We start from the raw sequence: 25,792 nt of genomic DNA, 5'->3' as shown, positions 1-25,792 counted from the left end.
GTTGTGGGAAGCATCAGAGGACCATGGGAATTCAGAGTGGATAGTGGGATGATGAAAGAAGAATAAGGGAAGAGATGACTGGTGGGGAACTTTCGACGTCGGACTCAAGACAGATATTCATTCAGTTCTACGAGGGTGGAGACTCAACAGCTGTGTCAAAGGAACCACACGAGCAGCAAGGATAAAGAAAAGGACAGTAACTAAAATTGGAGTGTTGAGAAATGTGTAGAGTTAGACCAGGGAGTATATTGAGGGCGAGAAGCTTGTTACTGAAAATGGAGTAGATGTACGAAATGTAAAATGGGCAGGGATGTAAAACGGGGCAGGGATGAAAAAATTTGGTGACTGGAGGTGGTTATGTAACTGGTGGCAATTACATAAACGGGGACCATTATATAATTGGGCAGGGGTGGGGCGGATTGAAGCTGGGGGCCCGGGCATGTAACTAGGAGGCAAGTATGTAACTGAGTGGACTGGTGCAGGTGTGTAGCTGGAGGGGATGGGTGTGAAACTTATGGGTGGGTGTATAACAGGTGGGTGGGGGAGTAATTGGTGGGGGGCACGTGTGTAACAGGGGGGCACATGTGTAACAGGGGGCACATGTGTAGCAGGGGGCACATGTGTAACAGGGGGGGTAACAGGGGCAGTGCATGTGTAATATAGGGGATAGGGGTGGGTGGTGTGTAACAGGGTGTGTGTGTGTGTGTGTGTGTGTGTGTGTGTGTGTGTGTGTGTGTGTGTGTGTGTGTGTGTAACCGGGGCGGTGTAACAGGGTGTGAATGTAACAGGGGTCGTGTAATGGCGTGTGTGTGTGTGTGTGTGTGTGTGTGTGTGTGTGTGTGTGTGTAACAGGGGGGTGCATGTGTAACAGGGGATGGCGCATGTGTAATGAATGGGCAGGTATTATCGGGTGCGGGTGTTATAGGGGGGCGGGTGTTATAGGGGGTGATGATGTAGAGTTTGTGGACGAGGTGCAGGGAGAGGGACTGTGAAACTGGAGACTATCACTTTGCAGACTAACCTGCGCGTTGATAAGTAAAGAAGACCAAATTACGCATCGGCTCTCGATGAGAGCCCGGTCCTACCTGAGTGCTAGGCGGTCGCTCATCCCAGAAGTGGTCGACGAAGTGCCTGATAGGTGCGAAAGACTGGGTGACGGGCGGGCTGCTGACCTGCGCTATTTCCGACTGCAGCGCCGGCTGGCGGTCGGGCAGGGCGAGCGCGCGCGCCCACACGGTGCCGGCCACGGAGGCCACGGGCCCCACGGAGCCGCTGGGGCCGGCGCCCGGGTCGTGCGGCGACGCCGAGAAGGGCCGGCCGCCGGCGCCGCCGCCGCCCCCGCCGCCCGCGCCGTTGTTCAGGTGCAGCATGGCTCCCCCCGGGTCGGCCGAGCCCAGGGGGCCCTCCTCTTCCGGGTCGCTCGCGTCCTCGTCGTTGTTTGACTGCAATAGAAGGGAGCATTAGTAAGCGACTTGAATTCTCGTTCAGCCACAAGTGCTGAAAACGGACAAGATATAACAACAAGTATGTTGATCGACTGCCAAAGATGTGCACTTCTCCAGTAACGCTACAGTTTGAATATGATATTCAATAAGTAATACAAAAACGCTATAAATAATAATACGAAAGGTTAATTAACATATCACTGAGCGTAAAGCCCCTCTTCCAAGTCTGGAAGTAGGCCCACTAGAGCAGCAAGTTCAAAGTTGACGTATGCGAACATTTTTGACGCTACACATCCTTTTCTTATGCGACATTTTAGCACAGACATATAGTTTCAGGATACATATTTTTGCTGATGGCAGGCTTCATTTATTACTGATCTCTGGTGAAATGTAACGTGTAATTAAGGTCTAACACATGGAAGCCTAATGGAAAAAATAGTGATAACCTAATGTCTACCGATTCAAAACTCATACAAAATTCTGCCATTCTAATTTTTGACCGCATATACGAATACTGCTTCATGTCTCAACTGTGGAGAAATACGTTTGGCTGTCGACAAATATATGACAGTGGCATACCCAACTGATAACATTTGTCACTTTTTGTCTGACTGAACACTCATACTTTTCATCGCCTACATGTCAGTGTTCAAGTGCTTTAATGGTCTAGAAGAAGAAAAAGAAGAAGCAGCAAGAAGAGAGAAGGAGGAGAGAAGATGAAGAAAAAGAAGACGAAGAAGAGGAAGAGAGGAAAATGAGGAGGAGGAGAGGGAATAAGAAGAGGGACGAAGGAGACGAAGAGGGACGAAGGAGACGAAGAGGGACGAAGGAGACGAAGAGGGACGAAGGAGACGAAGAGGGACGAAGGAGACGAAGAGGGACGAAGGAGACGAAGAGGGACGAAGGAGACGAAGAGGGACGAAGGAGACGAAGAGGGACGAAGGAGACGAAGAGGGACGAAGGAGACGAAGGAAACGAAGAGGGACGAAGGAGACGAAGAGGGACGAAGGAGACGAAGAGGGACGAAGGAGTCGAAGAGGGACGAAGGAGACGAAGAGGGACGAAGGAGACGAAGCGGGACGAAGGAGACGAAGGAGACGAAGAGGGACGAAGGAGACGAAGAGGGACGAAGGAGACGAAGAGGGACGAAGGAGACGAAGGGGACGAAGAGGGACGAAGAGGGACGAAGAGGGACGAAGAGGGACGAAGAGGGACGAAGAGGGACGAAGAGGGACGAAGAGGGACGAAGAGGGACGAAGAGGGACGAAGAGGGACGAAGAGGGACGAAGAGGGACGAAGAGGGACGAAGAGGGACGAAGGAGACGAAGAGGGACGAAGGGAGACGAAGAGGGACGAAGGGAGACGAAGAGGGACGAAGGGAGACGAAGAGGGACGAAGGAGACGAAGAGGGACGAAGGAGACGAAGAGGGACGAAGGAGACGAAGAGGGGCGAAGGAGACGAAGAGGGGCGAAGGAGACGAAGAGGGGCGAAGGAGACGAAGAGGGGCGAAGGAGACGAAGAGGGGCGAAGGAGACGAAGAGGGGCGAAGGAGACGAAGAGGGGCGAAGGAGACGAAGAGGGGCGAAGGAGACGAAGAGGGGCGAAGGAGACGAAGAGGGGCGAAGGAGACGAAGAGGGGCGAAGGAGACGAAGAGGGGCGAAGGAGACGAAGAGGGGCGAAGGAGACGAAGAGGGGCGAAGGAGACGAAGAGGGGCGAAGGAGACGAAGAGGGGCGAAGGAGACGAAGAGGGGCGAAGGAGACGAAGAGGGGCGAAGGAGACGAAGAGGGGCGAAGGAGACGAAGAGGGGCGAAGGAGACGAAGAGGGGCGAAGGAGACGAAGAGGGGCGAAGGAGACGAAGAGGGGCGAAGGAGACGAAGAGGGGCGAAGGAGACGAAGAGGGGCGAAGGAGACGAAGAGGGGCGAAGGAGACGAAGAGGGGCGAAGGAGACGAAGAGGGGCGAAGGAGACGAAGAGGGGCGAAGGAGACGAAGAGGGGCGAAGGAGACGAAGAGGGACGAAGGAGACGAAGAGGGACGAAGGAGACGAAGAGGGACGAAGGAGACGAAGAGGGACGAAGGAGACGAAGGAGACGAAGAGGGACGAAGGAGACGAGGCGGAAAGAAGGAGACGAGGCGGAAAGAAGGAGACGCGGCGGAAAGAAGGAGACGCGGCGGAAAGAAGGAGACGCAGCGGAAAGAAGAAGGCGCAGCGGAAAGAAGAAGGCGCAGCGGAAAGAAGAAGACGCAGCGGAAAGAAGAAGACGCAGCGGAAAGAAGAAGACGCAGCGGAAAGAAGAAGACGCAGCGGAAAGAAGAAGACGAAGCGGAAAGAAGAAGACGAAGCGGAAAGAAGAAGACGAAGCGGAAAGAAGAAGACGAAGCGGAAAGAAGAAGACGAAGCGGAAAGAAGAAGACGAAGCGGAAAGAAGAAGACGAAGCGGAAAGAAGAAGACGAAGCGGAAAGAAGAAGAAGCGGAAAGAAGAAGAAGCGGAAAGAAGAAGACGAAGCGGAAAGAAGAAGACGAAGCGGAAAGAAGAAGACGAAGCGGAAAGAAGAAGACGAAGCGGAAAGAAGAAGACGAAGCAGAAAGAAGAAGACAAAGCGGAAAGAAGAAGACAAAGCGGAAAGAAGAAGACAAAGCGGAAAGAAGAAGACAAAGCGGAAAGAAGAAGACGAAAGGAAATAATAATATTATTGAACAATTACGAAGAAATCGAGACAATACTTGCAATAAGCGTTTCCTTATAGTACTGTTGTAAGGACAGCAGCCGGTGAATATACGTAACACTGCAAGTACGGCGATGATAAAACGGAGTATTTTCTGCCCGACACGGTGGACGAATACTTGTCCGCACCTCTGGCAGCTTATAAATACTTTTTTCGTACGGAAGCGACAAATATAGCAGCGCATGCCTGTACATACTACAGACCTATGTAAAACGCAGAGATTATGTCTTCTCCCCCTCCCCCCCCCCCTCCCCCCCCCCCCCCCCCTCGCCACCAAAAAAATCACGTTTAACGTTTCGTTGACGGCGATGACGACATTACAAAGGGAATGAAAACTCGATAAGGACACGTTACGAAATCTGCACTGACCTTTTCACAATAGCCGTTCAGACTTTTACATGTGTAGGGAAACTTTGGAGAACAAAAATTTCAAAGTTCGGAAGGGGAAGGGGGGCCGGGGCGGGTGGGGGACAACGAATCTAGTGACTAGAAGTCAACAGCGAACTTGGAGTCGCATGCTGTAGCAGAGAATGCTATCAATTTGACGCCTCATCTTGCTACAGTTACGTTTATAATTCACAATACCCACTGAGACAAATGACGCTAAGTTCTAACATTCCCAGTAAAAGCATTACTTATATAGCTGTTGTACGTACGATATGTACCCCATTTCACAGCAGCTGAGCGATTCCATGAATTCACATAACACTTGTAACTGTATCAACACCGGATACGACAAGCCTCTATAGGATGCTATAGACTAGTTACTGAAGTACCACACACGAAAGCCAGTTAGATGAGTGCTGCTGAATCAGTCATTCCTCCAGGAACAATTATTTCACACTCTACAGTTGTGATCATTAAGAAGTAATCTTATCCAGCGGAATAGTGCATATTCTAAACAAATACCACACACCAATCTCGGAGGTATGTATAAAAAGGATTTATATTACTCTGACGTAATACCTGGTGCTTCCACAATTATAAATTATATCGCATATTAAGTTTACCTACCGAGAAGGCCTCATGAAATATGCATAAAGGGGAAACAAACGTGTGGTATTGTCATGCAGATACAGTTGTCCTATTCTTATTAATGATTAATCACGGCCTGGGCGTCGTTTGCATAATATAATCACGGACACTGGAGAGAACACCACCCAACTAAAGATGATGTTTCTTAATCCTTACGTAAATGAGAACCCTAAAAATAATTGTCAGTTCTGTCGCAGCCACGATTAAAACTATCGTACAAGCTCCCCAAGTACACGATACTCAAGTGGCTCACCTCATTCACGCTGCTGTAAATTACAATGCGCATATTGTTACGTCAGGACAATATTGAAACTCTGTAATGTGTGTGCTCACGTTTAATGCTTCCTAATCTACAATTTCCTTCAGCTGCTGAATGTCAGAATGGTCAAATACGCATACGGGGAAAAAAATGGCATGAGACGACTCTTGTCAGCATGCAAAACAGCGTGGTAGTGCTTCGGCTCTCAAATAAATCAGTGGATGTTATTCATCATAAGTACTAAAATTTCTTGTACGAGAAAAATCGCACTTTCTTGGACAAAGGACAAGTCTATGAAAGACATTGGACTCACATTAGAGAAGATTAGAATTTCATTTCCCGTTTCCTTCTGTCATCCCAATGAAGGCTTTCCGAACTTCTCCCTGATAATTGAGGCTAATGCTGGGCTAGCTGTTTCGAAAGGAAAAGAACACCACCGATTTCCTTCCTCATTCTGATCATATCGTAGTTTGTGCTCCGTCTCTAATGAATCCGACTGGACGTTAGAATCTCTTACAGGTCGCAATGTGAAAGCAAGTGCCTGCGTTACATGGCAGCGGCGTACACGGACTCAGGGCAGGGAACACTAAGGCTGCGGCGATATCCGGTAATGCCTGCAGTTCTATGGCATTGTTGGGGGTTGGATGATATCGTCTGAAGTGACCGCCCTCGCATTCCATCCAAAGACCGTGCAGCAAATACCGCCATCACCGTTCCTAACTACAGCAAAAATTTACTTCACAATTGTCTGACAGAGACTCCTTTGAGAAATTTGGCACAATACCTATATGTCAGTGAAAGTTACCTCTACAGAAGAAGGTGCAGATGTTAAAACAACGTCATATACCACCCACCACCTCGAGTATTTTGCTGTGTTCTTCAATTCATATACCTACCAACATAACGAACAGCTATTTGGATTGCGTTGTAATGATTACCTTCTTTAACGGCGTTCTAGTATTCCTTAAAATTAGTGTACAACGATAAAAAAGATCCTAAGCATTTGCACTAAGACTTTCCACAAATAGAAAGGTGGGTAATGAGCTAATTACGGAGCTTCACATTGTTGGCGCGCAGTTTCACCCACTTTATCAAGTAACCATCGGGTATCGTGAGAATACTGAAGGCATTGGTGTAATAACTATGTACGTCAGATTTGCGTAATTTCGAATAAAATACGAAATACTCTACATAAATTGGAAACAATTTAATCGGTCTTGCTTTTTCTTAACCTTTCTTTAGGCCACCAGTACACCGTAACTGCGTATTACGTAACCAAGCGAAAGATTTATTATGATATTTACTGAACCTTAAAAAAATGGTCTTGTCTCGTTCTTGCACCGAGTAACTTCGTTTTACGAATTTTTTAAGACTAGAATACTCTAATAGCGTCATAGCTGTGGAAGGTTAATAAGAAGTTCATTGTACTACTCCTTGTGATGAACTGGATATAGCACTCTTAACAGTTATATCACACACCAACTTCTAAAATTCCATGCCTGAGGCTGGCACACACTTCTTACCAAGCTTCGTAACCTCTTTACGTTTCTCATATTTAAGTGGCAGAAGAACTTGATAAAGGTTTTCCCAAGAAAAATTAATATGATCGAAATTATGATTGGTAAGTTACGATAAAGACGCCCTGCAGCGAGCTGCAAGCTTGTATTCGGTGGAGTATTCAAAGAATCTCTGCTTTGAAACAGTGAACACTTCACTTCATGATCAGCATCCTTAATGTTAGACTGAAACAGCTCTTCAGGTGCGACGAGAAGTCAGTAAATTATGGACACAGAGATGACACTGCGTTATATTCTACTCCTTTCATATGGCAGAATCTGACTACTGTTTGGTGCAATAGAATGCAAGTTACAGACTTTCCCCATACAGGCAATGTCGACAAGTCCATTCCCTATGTTATTCTGAGTTGGTCACTTGGACAAATTTCTTTCTTGTACATTTAATGGTAGTAGAATCTCATTTTCGACCAAAGTGGACATATCTGGTTCTGTACCAATGCTTGCATTACGAGCCTCTTGTTGGCATATTTTGGTAGCCATGTTTAGTATATTCCCATTATTTTTATTAACTGCGAACCAAGGTATGTGGCATATCGAAGTTTGTTTGAAAGGGCTATCTAATACTAATATGGTTAAAAAAATGCAATGCATAAGGATGCACTGTACGGACGAGCTCCTAATCCTTTGTTTGTTGGTATTTTGATTTTTCAGTTGCCGAAGCTCTTTTGGGAAATAGAAGTAAAAACTTCAAAACAACGCAAGACCGCTTTAGTACACCGATTATTTTGATTTCAGCAAACTATGTCGCCATCTTCGGATCTCATGCAATACATTTCAGTGAACCTCGACCATATGCATACTATATTGTGCCACTTCATAAAAACAGATTTCAAGAACATGAGATCTATGGTATACCGGCACGTCAAGTGCAAAATAATCTTCACATGAATTGCCATGCTTATTGCATTGACTATACATGCTCGTTTTCGTACAATTACTGAAGGAAGATTTCAGTTGAAAGTTACAGGGATGTACGCACATATTCACTCATCTCACGGGTTACCAAACTGTGCTCATGGGCACAAACGGAATTTGGTTTTTAAATCTGATAACGGACGTGAAAGATTTCTAAAATAAGTAAAGGAACAGAAAAACTGGTGAAAACAGGAGAGGAGAGAGGGAGGGAGAGAAGAAGGAATGGGAGAATAGGTATAAATGCTAGAACCATCTTTTCTGATGCTCGTGCTACTTAACAATACACTATAGGTCCAAACTAACTTTTGAATAGTGCTGGCCGCTGTGGCCGAGCTGTTCTAGGCGCTTCAGTCCGGAACCGCGCTGGTACTACGGTCGCAGGTTCGAATGGTACCGCGGGCATGGATGTGTGTGATTTCCTCAAGTTAGTTAGGTTTAATTAGTTCCAAGTCTAGGGGACTGATGATCTCTGATGTTAAGTCCCATAGTGCTTAGAGCCATTTGAACCATTCTTTTAAACTTTTGAATAGCTTCACTGAGGTATGTGCCACACACATTGCAATTGATGTAGTGAGAATAATTAGAGAAATAGATGCAATATTCAAGAACTTCATTTGAAACAGTAAACGAGGAATCTTCATCTGGCTATCCCGTTATAGGTTTTTTGATGCTTTTCCTCAATAGCTTCAGCAGAGTGTCAGAACGTTACTTTCCCTCCCGTCCCCAAGCTACGGGGCTCGTTCGTGGTGACCTCAGCGTCAAAATCTGAGATAAAACAGCACAGTATCAGATCATTATGAAAAGAACTAGTCATAGAAGTTCTCGGCCTATTTTCAATAGATCAGCGCTGTGTGACAAAATGGCTCCACAAAGGAAATCTGAACAAAGGAGATAACACGGTACGTAGAATAGAGAACGAACGTGTACCAAGTAACTGGCTAGAGATTTAATGACAGTAGACCAGAGACATTTTGAAAATTCTACATATTAGATCTTTTTAACACCAGTAGTGTAAGATACTCTGAAGCAAAGATTGGCCCAATTACATTTATTTTTCCATACTGACAAATAAGAGTAATCTATTTGGTCAATACATGAAAGTGGTATATTTTTGCAATTTTTTGCCGGTATCTCCTACTGGCTCTTAGTTGCATTTTTGTCCAACAGTAACGTATGATATCATTTTTACTCGCCTGTTTGTCACTTCACTGCAGTTGCAGTAGACTACTCCAGAAAAAGTCGTTTCCAAATGACACCTATAGGACTACAATAGGATATACATTTCGCTCGATGCGCATACAGAAAGTGATTTCTGAAATTACGCAGCTCTGTAATTCTATATATTTTTAATTCAGTGACCTGCGGCTTCACGCCATTCCATTGTGTATTTTTAATTAAAACATTGTAAATTATTTTCGAAACCTCAGGGCAACTTACAATACCGTATGCGATCGAACCAGTACAGTGTGTGAAAATATTCTGGCCATAATCACATCTTTTTTTTTTAAATTTCTTCCTCTGACTGAAGGCAGACAGTGCGTTACGGTCGTACGATAAAAAGAATTCGGATACACTGAACTATCGCTCTAGCTTGTCAAGTGTGTTCCATTAGAAGAACCTCTTCACTTCCTGCACAGTAGAGGAAAAGAAAAGGAAATTATCTACAATTTTCGATGGCGAGACACCGAAAGGGAGATGCAACTTGGAAATATTTCTTTTCACATGCACATTTTCTGGCGAAGTACGAGTTTTGTTTGATATATGTAAGTGTTAAGAAAAGGTGAAGGTAATTAGTGCTGACAGAATATGGTGGTGTTTATTTCTGACTGCGATGGACGGTTACAGCCGGGCTGGAAGTTGGAGCTGTATTCGCCTGCAACGGCGAGCCACCCACTCATCCGAGCTGTGTTGCGGGTTTCGTTCACAGGCGTCCCAACGGGAATTATTGCGTACTTTCAAGATGACTACCTGCATAAGTCAAAATCTGCGAACTGTTAACGAGTACACACTGTTGAAGAAATGGTTGATTTTTTGCGCTTAATAAAAATGACAGAAATACTTGCGCTACCGAGATGCTAGTGTATTAACAGAAGATAAAACACTGCCCGCCATTACAAGAAAAATCCAACTCAGTTCCAAACTGGAGTATTACCAGCCATTGAGGTTCGTACGTTTGCACCATCTTATTCTCCCGTTATTCTGTCTCCCATTTCTTCCCCAAGTACAGCATTCTAATCCACCATAGTTATCAGATTTTCACCTCCATTTACCAAATGAGTTACTCGTCTGGTGTTGTCAGATGTGCTCTCCGTTTCTTCTTCTTCTGTTTGAGACAGTATGTATACATGGAGTACATGGGAGAGTTCTTGCAAAATGCTTGAACCTTTTATTTTCTAATATTGTTCAAATGTGTGAGGAGCCTCTCCATATACAAGTATATTGAACATATACGAAGGAGGATAGCACAGATGTCACTGGTCTGTTTGACACGCAGGAAAGCGTCACGGAAAAGCTGAAAAATCTGGAAGGGGGTTTTAAACCTCGTGTCAAGAACAGATTTCAAGAACCAGTTTAAGATGAAGAATCTATGAACATACTTCTACTCATTAGATACCACTCTCTCAGTGAGCGTAAACACATTATACTGGTTACAGCATGTACAGAAGCGTTTAAGAAGACATTCTGGCCGTGATGCGTTAAGTGAATGGAACGGGGATAAACTCTAGCGTCAAGTAAAATGCTAAGTACCCTTTGTCACGCACTTCACAGTATCTTAAATGGATGTAGAGTGACTTTCCTGGCTTTTTTTGTAAATATAGTACTATCATATAGCTGAGTCGATAACGATCGCTTAAGCGCTCTTTTATTACGACGAAATTTCGGTACAGTAATATTCGGTGTTTTGGTAGCTCACGTCATGAAGTGCTTGGTTATGTATCCGAATGACTGTATTTACACGCAGGAACACCTGATACGGTGGAACTCATAAAGCCAATTCAACTTTAGGGTTGCATGATGTTCAAAAAATGGTTCAAATGGCTCTGAGCACTATGGGACTTAACAGCTGTGGTCATCAGTCCCCTAGAACTTAGAACTACTTAAACCTAACTAACCTAAGGGCATCACACACATCCATGCCCGAGGCAGGATTCGAACCTGCGACCGTAGCAGTCGCGCGGTTCCGGACTGCGCGCCTAGAACGGTTGCATGATGTATTGCTGTAAAAATTTCATTCACATAGCTACGACAGTAACTGAAAAACATACTGTAGCGATACAGTAGTGCTAACCAGAATATCAGACAAAAACTAACCTGAGGCTCAACTGATATCCCGACTGCTTGGACTGTTAAGGTAGTCGGTAACTCATGGGTACAACTTTATTTCGGAATTGATCGGCACAGTGTCTTGAGTTATTCAGATAACTAGTTGTAATGTGGAAATGAGGGAGGTGGGACACAGATCTGAGAGAACCGGAGATCAGGTCCCCTTGTGTCTATTCAGGCTTGCGTTTTCTACAATATCTATAAATCACTTTAAGGGAATACCACGGTAGAGTTCCTTTTCCACCCGGCCCATCAAAGCTAGTGCTGCTCCTGTAAGGATCTGTTCGTCTACAGATCGTTTAGCACTTGTCTTTCTGTCTTCTCTACCTCGTAACGGGGAGTATGCAAACACGCGTTTGACCTCCAACATGTCTACAAGGTAACGTAATACTTCCTTCCCTGGCTGCATGGTTGTATCTCTTCTGGTTACGATAATTTGGCTGTTGTAAGACACTGAACCTAATTCTCACATGACCATAAAAGAATGAAAGAAATAATGACGAAGTTATGCAGACGTAGTCGACATATCCCACATTTTTTCCTATTGTTTCCGATACGGAGAGGAATCTTTAGACCTGAATGCATGCAGAGGGTCATCGACCAGTTGCTGCCTTACTGATGGTGGCACCTACGGTTACTGCAGAAGTGACTTCTGAAACTGGTAGGCAACATGCCATTACGATGGGACACGAAATCTTCGCAATATACGCGCCACTTTAAAGACGCTTGTCTTTGGTGTGCACCTGTTTACCCACGGTTTTCACATGAACTCTCTTCTTTCAAGCCGGAAACTGACGATATTAGTAACGTGATAGCATCACAGTCTTTAGAGCGAAATGAAACGCCCATACTGCTGCTAAAGTCAGAATTAGTTGCACTAGAGGGAGGATTGTTCATTGTTTCTGTAGGCTTAGGTGGAAGAGAGGCCGATCAGTGCAGCCCATTGTCGTTCTGCTAAGTGATTTCGCTCGATCAGTGCAGCCAAAAGTAGACTACCTAATGCTTATATTGGCTCGTCTGTAAGTGAAACAGCATATGCATCTGACTGCTGAAGATAGTTGTAAGTTTATAGAATGAGTTATGGTACTTTTATGGAGACCACAAATACAGGAGTTTTGTTTTGTCAGTAAATCAATCTATTTCATACTATTACGATGCTTACGATACTTAGACAGTCACTAATAAATGTTCAATACAGCGCCAGTTATTTATACCGTCATTAGGTGCATGTATTCATAGAACTCTCCAGAGAACAATATCAGCAATAAGATATAGGACACCTATTGCGAATCTTGAGTACTGTGTGTACAGTATTTCCTGACATGACAATTACTCCGCGAGAAGACGTACTCCTTAGAGGCTGGCGGGGACCATGTGAGTTGTTACAGTAGTTAGGGTATCACATTCTCATTCGAGAGGACAGCCATTCCGATACCCAGCCGGCACTCCAGATTTCAGACTTTCCGTGGTTGCACTAAATGGCTAAAGGAACAATGAGTATTCCATAAAAAAGACTACTGATTTATTTCCTACATTTCCTCAATTAGGAGCTTACGCTCCGTCTCGAATGCCCTCAACATCAGTCATTCTCCTTGGAGTTGTATCCCGTGTCTAACCGGTCCTTAGAAAGATTACTTGCACCTCTGGTTCACTGCGTATTCTCTGTTGCTGTGTAGCAGTTGTTATGGATGTTCAGTTCAGCGTTCTTTCCACTTCTCAGAGTCACAGACGTTTTCGATGTCACCGAGAAGTGCAAAGAACGCTGGAATGAAGATGCACCTCATGACGTTAGCCTGATTCAGTAGTCAACCAAGTAACTTGCAGGGTTTGATCATCCGCTTCGCGACTAGCCGACACTCAACTGCATCCGAGAGAGACAAAGGAGATGTGGCCACTTCTTGAAGAAGTGAGGTTATTGTGAAATAGTGTGAGTGGTGTGGAGGAACGGAAAAAATGACTTTCTGGAAAAATGTCCGCTCGCTTATTAATGCGGTCCGAGATATCCTGAAGTAACAATGAGTGCTGCGTACTGGTTTTCAAATTTAAACATTAACCTGTGAACTCATTGCGTATGTATGCATATATATCCTGTAACATCGTAGGATAACAATACTAATCCATCATTGAATGCCACAACCTTTCACGAAGTGCTTCAATTTTTAGCAAACTATGCCGTCTCTCCCGAGGTACTGTGAAGCCAACAGTTTCGACAGTGAGAGTATACCAGTGCATTTGATTTAAACACTTGGCGCTGATGTGAACTCAAGCTTTTTCAAAAGAGCAAATGGGTACCCACTATCTGAAAACGTTCGTGACGACAAGAGGATCTACGGCGTATTTCGAGCGACAGGGAAAATTCATATTGTCGGAAGTAACTGAGATTTTTTTACTTTTATTTGTAATTACATGGGCCATACATTTATCCAGCCATTTTCAGCTTTTGTTTATCCTTCATTTTCATTCACGTTTCTCGATTGAAAATTGCTTATGCTGTACAGTATCATAGCACAGTAAACACTAGACAACTGGTTAAAAATCGTAATGCAAAGAAATTCTGAAAATATGTAGTTGGTAGCTGTTATAAAACGCATTTTGGCATACGACCACGGAAACCTCACGATGGCATCTATTGACAGAATAGTTCAATTCTTTTCGTCTAAGCAGCGTATGTGGTATAAGGTACGAACTGGGATCCGAGCGCTGATCCCTGACCTCGGTTCGTGAGGTTTGCCTGAAAGGCGGAATTGGTAGCACAATGTTCACGGGAGACAAGAATCAGAAATCCAATCAGCCACATAGACATTACCGTTTTCTCCTTCCCTTAATATTTGCCCTATCTACAAATTGTTTTTCGTGACCTGCGTGCAGATAGCATTACATGAAACCTTTGACGGTTATCCTATTCGATGCCACGACTAAGAATTTGTGGAATTATCATCCGACCACTCTCAAAACAAAATAATCAAGCAATATATAATTCTATTTATCTCTCTCTCTCTCTCTCTCTCTCTCTCTCTCTCTCTTCCCCGCTACCGTTTACCCTCCTGTCCCTGTCCCTTCCTGTCAGAGTACCACATCTACATAAGTCTTGAAGTATATGTATTCAAGTCTAAAGCTTCTCCTCCAACGTTTGGCCACTATCATTCCTCCTGGTAGCAAAGAAGTTATTCTCCGATGGCATATCATCCTGTCCCTTCTGCTAGTTTTTGTTTACCTCACATTCCTTTCCTCGACGAGTCTGCGGGGAATCTCATTTCTGATCAGTCCAATTAACGTTCAGCACTCTTCTGTAACACCAAATTCTGAGAGTCTTCGAGTCCATTCTTTTCCAACTGGATGTTGCAATTAATTATCATTTGCCGATCTACCTACGAAGGTAGAAGGTTATAACTTACCTGCAGTGACATCACTCCTACAAATAGGAGTTTATTACTCGAAACTCCTTATCAAAACTAGCTACGAGAAAATTGGAAAAACATCTGTCAGTTTGACCAGTGGTTTGTTTATGAGAGAGGCAGAGACGTGCGCTGGCGATAGGCGAAAGCCGCAGCAGTGGCAGCGGCGGTACTCTTCGCATATCTTGGCCACGCCCGTGACGAGCGGGTTACGCACCTAGCGGTACCGCCACCGCTGCCTGCATGATCTGCATACGATTTCACTGACGAGTCGGAACGCGTAAACACGACCAGGATGTCGGGCGTACAGCGCTGGAAATACACGGCCCAATCGCTTTATTGCTTCATGCAGGGACTGCGGTGTCTGGATCGAACGTCCTAGTCGCTTGCTGCACAGTTCTCCTCCCTAACCAAGATAAAACCTCTGCTGTTTTTCACCTTTGACAATTCAACATTGAACCTTCGACTTATAAAAAAAAATAATTAAAAACTTTAGTTCTTGTTTTGTAGAATATTTACTAGCGCAAGTCATCGTGCATAACAAACACTCTTTCGTCGATAGTCGCTTACTGGTTTCGCCATCTGTAATATCAGATAAATTAAATCTTTGGAAGTTTTGGATTCAGTTCGGTAATAATACACTCTACCGTGGCGACCATTTTATTTGAATTACTGACGCTCTTCTTGTTTCTTACTCACTCCATGCTAAGTAACAAAGAAATATGCGAGCACTATTCTCCCTCAATTTAATCTGATTAATTCGAGCTACAAAAGCCTCTTTTACTGGCGCCTAGTAACTCCGCTCTATGATATTCGACACTCTCGTTCCTGAATAAAAGGTAACTAGCATTTGACAAATTTATTTTTATTAGTCTTGACTGGATTCCATATTCCTAGATTTCCGCAAAGCATATATCACGGTGTCACACTGCCGAGTTTTAACGAAGGTACAAGCCTACGGAATAGGTTTCCACGATGCTCAAAGACTTCTTTAGTAACAGAGCCCAATATGTTTACCTCGACGGGGAGTGGTTGTCAAAGAGTATCGTCAGGAGTGCCCCACGGAAGTGTGACAGGGCCGCTGTTATTTTCTGTGTACATAAATGAACTGGCGGACATGGTAAGCAGCGGTCTGCTATTGTTTGCTGAAGATGCTGTGGTGATTGGGAAGGTGTCATTTAGCGACTTCTGTAGGAGGATGCAAGGTGACCTAGAAAAAATTCCTAGGTGGTGTGATGAATAGCAGCTAGCATTAAAGGTAGAAAAATGTAAGTTAATGCAGATGAATAGGAAAAACAAAACCATAAGGTTCGAGTACAGCATCAGCAGTATGCTGATTAACTCAGTCATGTCGATTAAATATCCAGGCGTAAATTTTGCAAATTAATATGAAATGGAATGGGTATGTAAGGATTGTAGTAGGGAAGGTGAATGGTAGACATCGGTTTATTGGGAGAATTTTACGCGAGTGTGTTTATCTGTAAAGGAGACCGCACATAAGACGCTAATGCTATTTATTCTTGAGTACTGTTCGAGTGTTTGGGATTGGAACCGGACAGAATTATAGGAAGACATCGCAGCAGTTCAGAGGCGGGCTGCTAGATTTGCGACCGGTAGGTTCGAACAACATGCAAATATTAATCAGATTATTCGGTAACTCTAATGGGAACCGCTTGAGGGAAGGCAACGTTGTTTTCGAGGAGCGCTATTGAGAAAATATGTAGAGATTTGGCATTAGAGGCTAACTGCAGAACAATTATTCTAGTATCGCCAACGTACATTTCGCATAAGGACAATGAACATAAGATTCAAGAGGTTAGGGCTCGTACGGAGGTACATAGACATTCCTTATTCCCTCGCTCTAACTGCAAATGGAACAGTAAAGGAAATGACTAGTTGTGGTACAGGGTACCCTCCACCACGCACCATACGGTGACTTGAGGCGTATGTATATAGCTACACATGTGGATTCCCTTCAGACGTCACTAATTTTCCCTTTTTCTCAGAATTTAGTTTCCAAGGTCTTAGCAAGGGCAATTGTAATGTAATTTCTGTGGTGTATTGCTGCATTAAAAACCAATTTTTTGACATAACTATTTGAGCGTCGCTGATTTCACCAATTTTGTTTACAAATATGCATTTACGCTCGAAATTAATCAGAGATTATCGTCTCAGTTTATTACTTAACTAATATTTCTCGTGGATATTTTAACCTCTCAGATATCTACACACCATACAAACTATTGCGTTAACTACTGAAGAGCCAAAGAAACTGATAAACCTGCCTAATATCGTGTAGGGCCCCTGCCGCAACACGACGTGGCATGGACTCGACTAATGTCTGAAGCAATGGCGGAGGGAACACACAACACGAATCCTGCAGGGCTGTCCATAAATCCGAAAGAGTACGAGGAGGTGGAGATCTCTTTTGAACAGCATGTTGCAAGGCATCCCAAATATTCTCAATACTGTTCATTTCTGGGGAGTTTGGTAGCCAGCGGAAGTGTTTAAACTCAGAAGAGTGTTCCTGGAGACACTCTGTAGCAATTCTGGACGGTGGGGTGTCGCATTGTCCTGCTGGAATTGCCCAAGACGGTGGAATGCACCGTGGACGTGAATGGAAGCAAGTGATCAGACAGGATGCTTACATAAGTGTCGTACCTAGACATATCAGAGGTCCCATATCACTCCAATTGCAAACTCCACACACCATTACAGAGCATGCTGCAGTTTGAACAGTCCCCTGCTGACATGCAGGGTCCATGGATTCATGAGGTTATCTCCACACCCGTACACGTCCATCCGCTCGATGCAATTTGAAACGAGACTTATCTGACCAGTCAATATGTTTCCCGTCATCAACTGTTCAATGTCAGTATTGACACGCCCAAGCGAGGCTTAAATCTTCGTGTCGTGCAGTCATCAGGGGTACACAAGTGCGCCTTCGGCTCCCAAAGCCCATATGTACGATGTTTCGTTGAATGGTTCGCACGCTGCCACTCAGTTACCATGAGAGAGAGAGAGAGAGAGAGAGAGAGAGAGAGAGAGAGAGAGAGAGAGAGAGACTGCGGGCTTCTGTGTGCTTGGAGAAGACCGAATGACTTGTTAATCGTTGTTGTGTTCGAATTTACTGCTGAGGACACGTTTCAGTTACAATGTCAACCGTATTATGTTACTACTTTGTTTATAGCAATGGAGAACAGGAAAACGAAATTTAACTTCTGCAACAGAACGTAAATGATCTAATGGCGCTGTAGTGTTCAAAACTTAGGTCGTTACATCATTTCCTACGCAGAAACATATCTTTTGAACCATGTATCAAAAAATGTTCAAATGTGTGTAAAATCTTATGGGAGTTAACTGCTAAGATCATCAGTTCCTAAGCCTACACACTACTTAACCTAAATTATCCTAAGAACAAACACACACACCCATGCCCGAGGAAGGACTCGAACCTCCGCCGGGATCAGTCGCACAGAATCATGTATCAAAGTCACCATTCACGTAATACGTCAATAAGGGTAGTGATATTGACATTAACATACATGAAACCGAAATGAAGATTCTACAAACTGTGTAATGTAGTCACTGCTACTCATACAAGATTTAGAGGTGACAACGCTTATCTTTTGTCGTTTGTATGTGAGCATACGTTGAAGAAAATGATTTTTTAGTCCTGTCATTCACCATTTTTATTCTGACTACGTTTATAATCATTACGCCTTTCGAATACACATGCTCTTTGCATACTCAAGCTCTATTAAGGTCTCAGCTACTTCTGCAGCTGTGCATCGAACAGATGCCTGCAACATGCACACAAGCACTGCTCAACTCATGAGACAATGTCTCAAGCAAGCCATAAACGAGAACACGTTGTGTTTTCGAACTGCCTGGTGTCTTTTAAACCAGATGAAATAGGTATAGCGACATGGTAAAAAATTTACTTTATTTAGGAAAAGAGCTGAAATTCATTGTCGACAGAAGATATCTTAAATCCAGACCCTTCCGTGCGCGAGACTTGTACCACGTCTATACAATATCGCTCGCTCGCTGGGAAATTGGTTTCAAGAACTTCCATCTCCAATACTATAACCGAGCGAGGTGGCGCAGTGGTTAGCACACTGGACTCGCATTCGGGAGGACGACGGTTCAATCCCGTCTCCAGCCATCCTGATTTAGGTTTTCCGTGTTTTCCCTAAATCGTTTCAGGCAAATGCCGGGATAGTTCCTTTGAAAGAGCACGGCCGATTTCCTTCCCAATCCTTCCCTAACCCGAGCATGCACTCCGACTCTAATGACCTCGTTGTCGACGGGACGTTAAACACTAACCACCACCACCTCCAATACTATAGTGGGTGATCAAAAAGTTCCAGTTCGAGGGCTGTACAGTCCGGAATCGGTATGCAAACCAGGCAATACCGTAGGGAGCGCTGAGGCAATCATCTCACCGACGCAACAGGTTGAAAATATACGTTGGTAAAACGTCAGGCCGTACTGCGCGAAAAAGTCCGGAATTGTCTGCTGCACACACTCTTCCGGTAGGAATCGCCTACTCTTCAAGGCCTTTTGTAATGGATCGAAGGCGACTATAAGGGGGGAGGGGGGATGGGAGGGGTGCACGAGTTTCTCTCACTTGAGTTGGTGCAACTTCCATGTTATCACACTTGCCATATGAGGACGTGCGTTCCAGCACGGAACTTGGCGCACCATTACACAATGGTGGTTTTCGATACACACGCTGCCCCACACACATTCTTCGTTCTCCGATAGCTGTCTACTGGTGCTTGTTCTTCGTCGGCCAAGAAAACAAGCACGTTGGCCCCGTTTGGACGCATTTGGTAATAATGTCGCCGTAGTTTACCGCACCGCTTTCATGTCGGACAGATCCGAATTCCACGCTAATCCCTTGTCTGCATGTTGGTGCTTACAAACCCGCATCGGAAGTGCGCTACGTTGCATAAACGCTGCAACAATGCCCTCAGACTGTAAACTTTTGATGGCCCCTTATTCCTCACCGCTGCGACTGGCGTCTCATTGATGATCATGTCAAAATTGGTGAACACCTGTTGATATAAATTTCTGTAATGAGAGTTAATCCATTGAAAGTAAAAGATGTATGGGACCTATATGATATTCTTAGATTGTACATGAAGTTGAAAATAAATATAAAATGTCGAAGCATGTTCCAAAGCCACTGTCGATCTAGTTACATGTACATTTCTTTCCAAGACGTAATAACAGATAACTCTGCTCTCTTCTATTCGGAAATGAGATACACGACACAACTACGTTACGGAAGATTTCTGACAAGCGGTTCTCTACAGCGGTCATGAACTGCAGGTATAACATTGTGGCGGACACCTCCAGCTGCTGAATTAAGCTTTATCCATCGCCGGATTCGGTCTTCATGACCAACTCAGGTACTACATATCCGTTTGTCAGTAGTATATCACTATCGAAGACTGATTACTTTTGCACTTAACGTGGTCACGCAGACTGAATTCGACAGCGAATTAAGTTGTTTAGCTGAGCAGGTGTTGGTTTTAGCTACTATGTCACTCCTACAAATACGGTACGCTGTACCCGTTTATCTCAAGACTGACAGTAAATAATCAGTCGTCCTGTGCGCCCTAATTTTATTTTTACATGGAGCGACGATGTATTGGGAACGTTCATCTGAACTGTATCTTTAATTGTTACTTCATGTACGATCAAGTAATAGCATATGTATGAACATTTATGCATGGGAACTTGAACATGACTGTTAGTTTGAAACTGGTCAATATTGGTGAATATTCTTTGGTATATCTGTCTTTCTACAAAGGAACCGAATCTGCCACCTGTTTACCTTCGACCGAGCCTATGTGAGCGTTACATTTCATATCCCTGCGAATCGTTGTATCCAGGTATGTTTATCACTTGACCAGCTCCTATTGTGAATCAGTGATATTATAGTCATAGATTACTGCTGTGAGAAGCAAAATTTTAAATTTATTAACATTAAAAGCAAGTTTCCAATCTCTGCACTACTTTGAAACATTATCAAGATCTGGCTGAATATTTCTGCAGCATATTTCAACCAGTAATTCGCTACAGGTAACGCCGTCATCTGCGAAAAAGACTGAGGTTCACAGTGCCTGCCAAGTCATTAATGTACGATCCAACAGCAGGAGTGTCAGCACGCTTCCCTGGGCCGCTCCTGAAGCTGCTCCTCTATCTGTTGATTCTCAGTAGTGAGCAAACTCTAATTAACATTACTGCTACTTGTCCCCAGTCTGTAGGACCCGAGATGAATCTGCGGAGCAATGAACCAGGCCACAGCGACAAACAGCCTTGCGCAACAGTTTGTGAGGCAGGCCTCGCGTAGCGTAAACCTGGTCTCCGCCGGAAAACTAGTGATGCGAGGCCGTTTAGCGGTGAGCCAGATCCCTGTCGGGTTTTCTGTGCGAAACAAAACTGTCTCGCTTCTCTTGTTTCGCACAGTGTAAACGTCGCCCCTTGTTTCATGTGAGACAGTGAAACAGGAAGTCCAATTTTACAAAATATTTTCGCTTTTGTAGGCTCCCAAAGATAAATTACAATCGTGCGGAAAGGGAGAATGTTTGGGAGGAAATGAGCGTGATCCTACTGTTTCTACTTAGAAATCAAAAATGAGAAGCCTGTTGGGGTTATTAAGAATGCAAATGACGAAAAATAGAAATATGAGTAGTAAGTCCAAGATTGACATATTCCTAATATCGTACCCTCTGAAATTTTAATCAAACTGTAAATTTGTGTATCAATAACCTATCGCAAGGAATCACAGTGTCACAATCAGCCATTCTCGAACAGTTACTGCTTCTCTCAACATCGTATCCATCTTTTCGATTTTCGAACAGACCAGTGATAGAAGATAGTCAATATCTTCTCCAGCCATACGAATGACATTCTTGAATGTATCTTCGATGGGCTCTTTTGTATCCCGCCAGGGAGGTGGTGCGTGGGTAGAAACGGGAAAAAGGTAATACAAGTCGGTACTGCAAGAAAATGGTTTACTGGTGCAAAAACAAGGTGATAAACGATTACATAACTTTGTACGTAGGTACGATGCTGAAGCAAAGTGTCCTGGCTGGCTGGACATGATGAAATGGGTTGAAGCAGTCGCTGAGCTCATAGACCTCGACAGCACAGGCTAGAGGGCGCTATCGTCGGTGTCTCTCGTAGTGGGAACTTAGCAGAGCGGACCTACGTTGTGGCATCGTAGCTATCGATACCACAGGCTCCATTGTCATTTCCCCCATAAGCTGTTTCTCATATTGGAATCGGCAACGGATTAATACCTTGATCCATCCGCAGTGATCTCGTTTAGTTTTCTTTTTCAAATACTGCATCGCCTGATGTCGAATGCAATTGTAGCATCCTGAGATAGGACACAGCGCAGCGACAAGGTTGTTTGGCCCAAACAGATGACTCACCCATTTCGCTCCTTGTAAATGCAAGGACGAGACAGCTGTATCGAGCGACAGTTTCGCGTGGCGAGTCTCGGGTAGCGTAAACGCACCTTCAAAGGCGAAGAGCGCGGGAAGCTGTGAGCACGGTGGCAGCGCCGGTGTGCCACCCGGCGAGCTGCTCCAGACCCAGACCCAGCCTCAGCCTTAGCCGGGAGAGCCCGGCTAGGCGCGCCCTGACAAATCGCCCCAGCCACCCCCGACGCGGCGGGCGCGGCGGCGCCCCTCCCGGCTCCATTCCATCCAGCGCTCACAAAAACTGTTTGCTTTTCACTCGCACAAAAAAATCTAATAGATAAACGATCTGCGGCGCAGGTCCGCCACCGGCCGCTTTTGGCTTCTCATCCTCAACAGAACAGGCGCCGGTGGAGATGCGACAGCGCTCTGGCTCAGTATGGCCAACATCTCGAGATCAGTAAATTCAGCACGTGCGTGTCACGTGGGAGAGCAATGACTATAGGCAATGTAATCTACCTGGTCAATACATACACTACTGGCCATTAAAATTGCTACACCAAGAAGAAATGCAGATGATAAACGGGTATTCATTGGACAAATATATTATACTAGAACTGACATGTGATTACATTTTCACGCAATTTGGGTGCATAGATTCTGCGAAATCAGTACCCAGAACAACCACCTCTAGCCGCAATAACGGCCTTGATACGCCTGGGCATTGAGGCAAACAGAGCTTGGATGGCGTGTACAGGTACAGGTGCCCATGCAGCTTCAACACGATAACACAGTTCATCAGGAGCAGTGACTGGCGTATTGTCACGAGCCAGATGCTCGGCCACCATTGACCAGACGTTTTCAGTTGGTGAGAGATCTGGAGAATGTGCTGGCAGGGGCAGCAGTCGAACATTTCCTGTATTCAGAAAGGCCCGTACAAGACCTGCAGCATGCTGTCGTGCATTATCCTGCTGAAATGTACGGTTTCGCAGTGATCGAATGAAGGGTAGAGCCACGGGTCGTAACACATCTGAAAAGTAGCGTCCACTGTTCAAAGTGCCGTCAATGCGAACAAGAGATGACCGAGACGTGTAACCAATGGCACCCCATACCATCAAGATGGGTGATACGGCAGTATGGCGAGGACGAATACACGCTTCCAATGTGCGTCCACCGCGATGTCGCCAAACACGGATGCGACCATCAGGATGCTGTAAACAGAACCTGGATTCATCCGAAAAAATTACGTTTTGCAATTGGTGCACCCAGGTTCGTCGTTGAGTACACCAGCGCAGGCGCTCCTGTCTGTGATGCAGCGTCAAGGGTAACCGCAGCCATGGTCTCCGAGCTGATAGTCCATGCTGCTGCAAACGTCGTTGAACTGTTCTTGCAGATGGTTGTTGTCTTGCAAACGTCCTCATGTGTTGAGTCAGACATCGAGACGTGGCTACACGATCCGTTACAGCCGTGCGGATAAGATGCCTGTCATCTCGACTGCTAGGGATACGAGGCCGTTGGGATCCAGCTTGGCGTTCCGTATTACCCGTCCTGAACCCACCGATTCCATATTGTGCTAACACTCATTGGATCTCGAGCAACGCGAGCAGCAATGTCGCGATACGATAAACCGCAATCGCGATAGCCTACAATACGACCTTTATCAAAGTCGGAAACGTGATGGTACGCATTTCTCCTCCTTACACGAGGAATCACAACAACGTTTCACCAGGCAACGCCGGTCAACTGCTGCTTCTGTACGAGAAATCGATTGGAAACTTTCCTCATGTCAGCACGTTGTATGTGTCGCCACCGGCGCCAACCTTTTGTGAATGCTCTGAAAAGGTAATTATTTGCATATCACAGCATCTTCTTCCCGTCAGTTAAATTTCGCGTCTGTAGCACGTCATATTCGTAGTGTAGCAATTTTAATGGCCAGTAGTGTAATAATAATAATAATAATAATAATAATAATAATAATAATAATAATACTTTTAAAAGATAGTTCATTTATTTGTACACAATATTAGGCAGTGTCTACATGTTCAGCTCATGTACCGTCATTTTATTAGTTTTAGTCCTATTTAAAAACTGAATGAAAGGAATCATATTGGATTTCATAGACAGGGATAAATGGCTCCTTCGTATCATAATTTTTTCGACAACTCTCTGAAATAGCCTAGGGAGACAGCCTTCTGAGAGAAGACGAAGGTTGGTAATTAACTACTAGTATCACATGATAATCTAACTATCGTCCTGAGGAATGGCTTTTCCTTTACAATATGTCAAACAAATGGGATTTGAATGTTGCTGCGATCTTTGTACACAATGTGATGGAGTGCAGCGAATCAATCCTCATCTGCGTATCTAAATCTGTGCCAAAATTTGTCTGCAATCGTATTGCACCTACCTAAACCTGTCAGTTTTGCCGTCTGGGCCTGAATCCTCTTAAAATCCCGTTTTAACTATTTATCTCATTTCCGTATTTTACGATAAAAAACTAACAGAACATGCCATATACTTTGTCACAGCATTATTTCATCAGCTCTCAAGCTTCTCAGGAAAATTAAGACTCCCAACAAGAGTATTAGTCTTAAACTGGCGAATTGACTTGTGACTGATTACTCAGATAACTAAATTTCGTACTTGATAAAGCTAACGTAAACAAAATGTCGACCGCAAATTTAAAGGAATCCTGGCAACACGCGGAAACGCATAGTCTATCTTTACTTTGAGTACGGACAAAACATATACGCTACATCACATGCCCTACTATACCTTTAAATTACACTGTGTGTAGTTTTCAGAGAACCCAGCTAAAGGAAGAAATCTGCCCTGAGAATCCAATGGAATGTTGGTGATACTGCGATACGAAGCTGCAGGTTCGAGAATGTAGCAGACAGCAGTTAACACTATCCTTATCTCTGACACAAATTCCCTCATATAAGTGGAAAGCTCCTGTCGCGATCAAAACAACGTTATTTTTCTCTAGAGGATGGGAGGACGTATTATTTCGATGGCTGACAGTCGATATCGTGATGACTTCATGAGCAAATATCAAATATGTCTCAAAACGTAGACATCCGGGACGGTGTCCAGAGACTGAACATCAAGGGTTAGTTGATAGCTATTCATAACACACAGCGTTCCACAGCACCTTGTAAATATGAAAGCGTACATAGGGCGAGGCAGTTTATACTATGCTCTGTGAAATTCCTGATATAGGTGGTAGATTTATCGAGGAGGTTAAACAAGATTGACAACTTGATCCTTAGTATATTACTGCGACGAAAGTAGACCAATAACTTAAAAGGCATACGCTTTATAAAGTCACAATGACGGAACTAACTACTATGAAGAGAAAATCTCAACGGTAAATGGTCTTCCATGTGAAAGTAAAAAGTACACGTTTAGTACATGATGTAACTCACTCACAAACATTCTAGACTGCTAAGAGAAAAGAAGAACGAATATTCTGTTAACGTCAAAAGGATATATTACTTACGGGGGAAGGTGGGGTTAAAGTGGCGAGCAGGTAAAAAGACCATCGCATATTTTTTGCCCTGAACAGTGCTGCTGCCTACCAAGTGGTCGTCAAACTAGTTCTAATGTAGACCATCATTCTCAGTGACACAAGAATTAAAAGCAGAGCAATACATTTTTACAATATC

The 25,792-nt window shown here is 44.3% G+C and overlaps 1 protein-coding gene across 1 annotated transcript in view; it reads right to left on the bottom strand.

Moving 5' to 3' along the window:
• Positions 1-355: 355 nt before the first annotated feature.
• LOC124616473 overlaps positions 356-25,792 on the bottom strand; it is a 294,931-nt gene continuing 269,494 nt past the window's right edge. The window contains exons 4-5 of the mRNA XM_047144782.1: positions 1,331-1,442; positions 356-363 (exon numbers count right to left, since the gene is read on the bottom strand). Of these exons, the coding sequence (XP_047000738.1) occupies positions 356-363; positions 1,331-1,442 (120 nt within the window). The remainder of the gene's footprint in view (positions 364-1,330; positions 1,443-25,792) is intronic.

Source organism: Schistocerca americana, chromosome 5, assembly GCF_021461395.2.
Source record: "Schistocerca americana isolate TAMUIC-IGC-003095 chromosome 5, iqSchAmer2.1, whole genome shotgun sequence".
Lineage (NCBI taxonomy): Eukaryota > Metazoa > Arthropoda > Insecta > Orthoptera > Acrididae > Schistocerca > Schistocerca americana.
The sequence above is the reverse complement of the archived record's forward strand: the minus strand, read 5'-3'. Positions and strand labels throughout refer to the sequence as shown.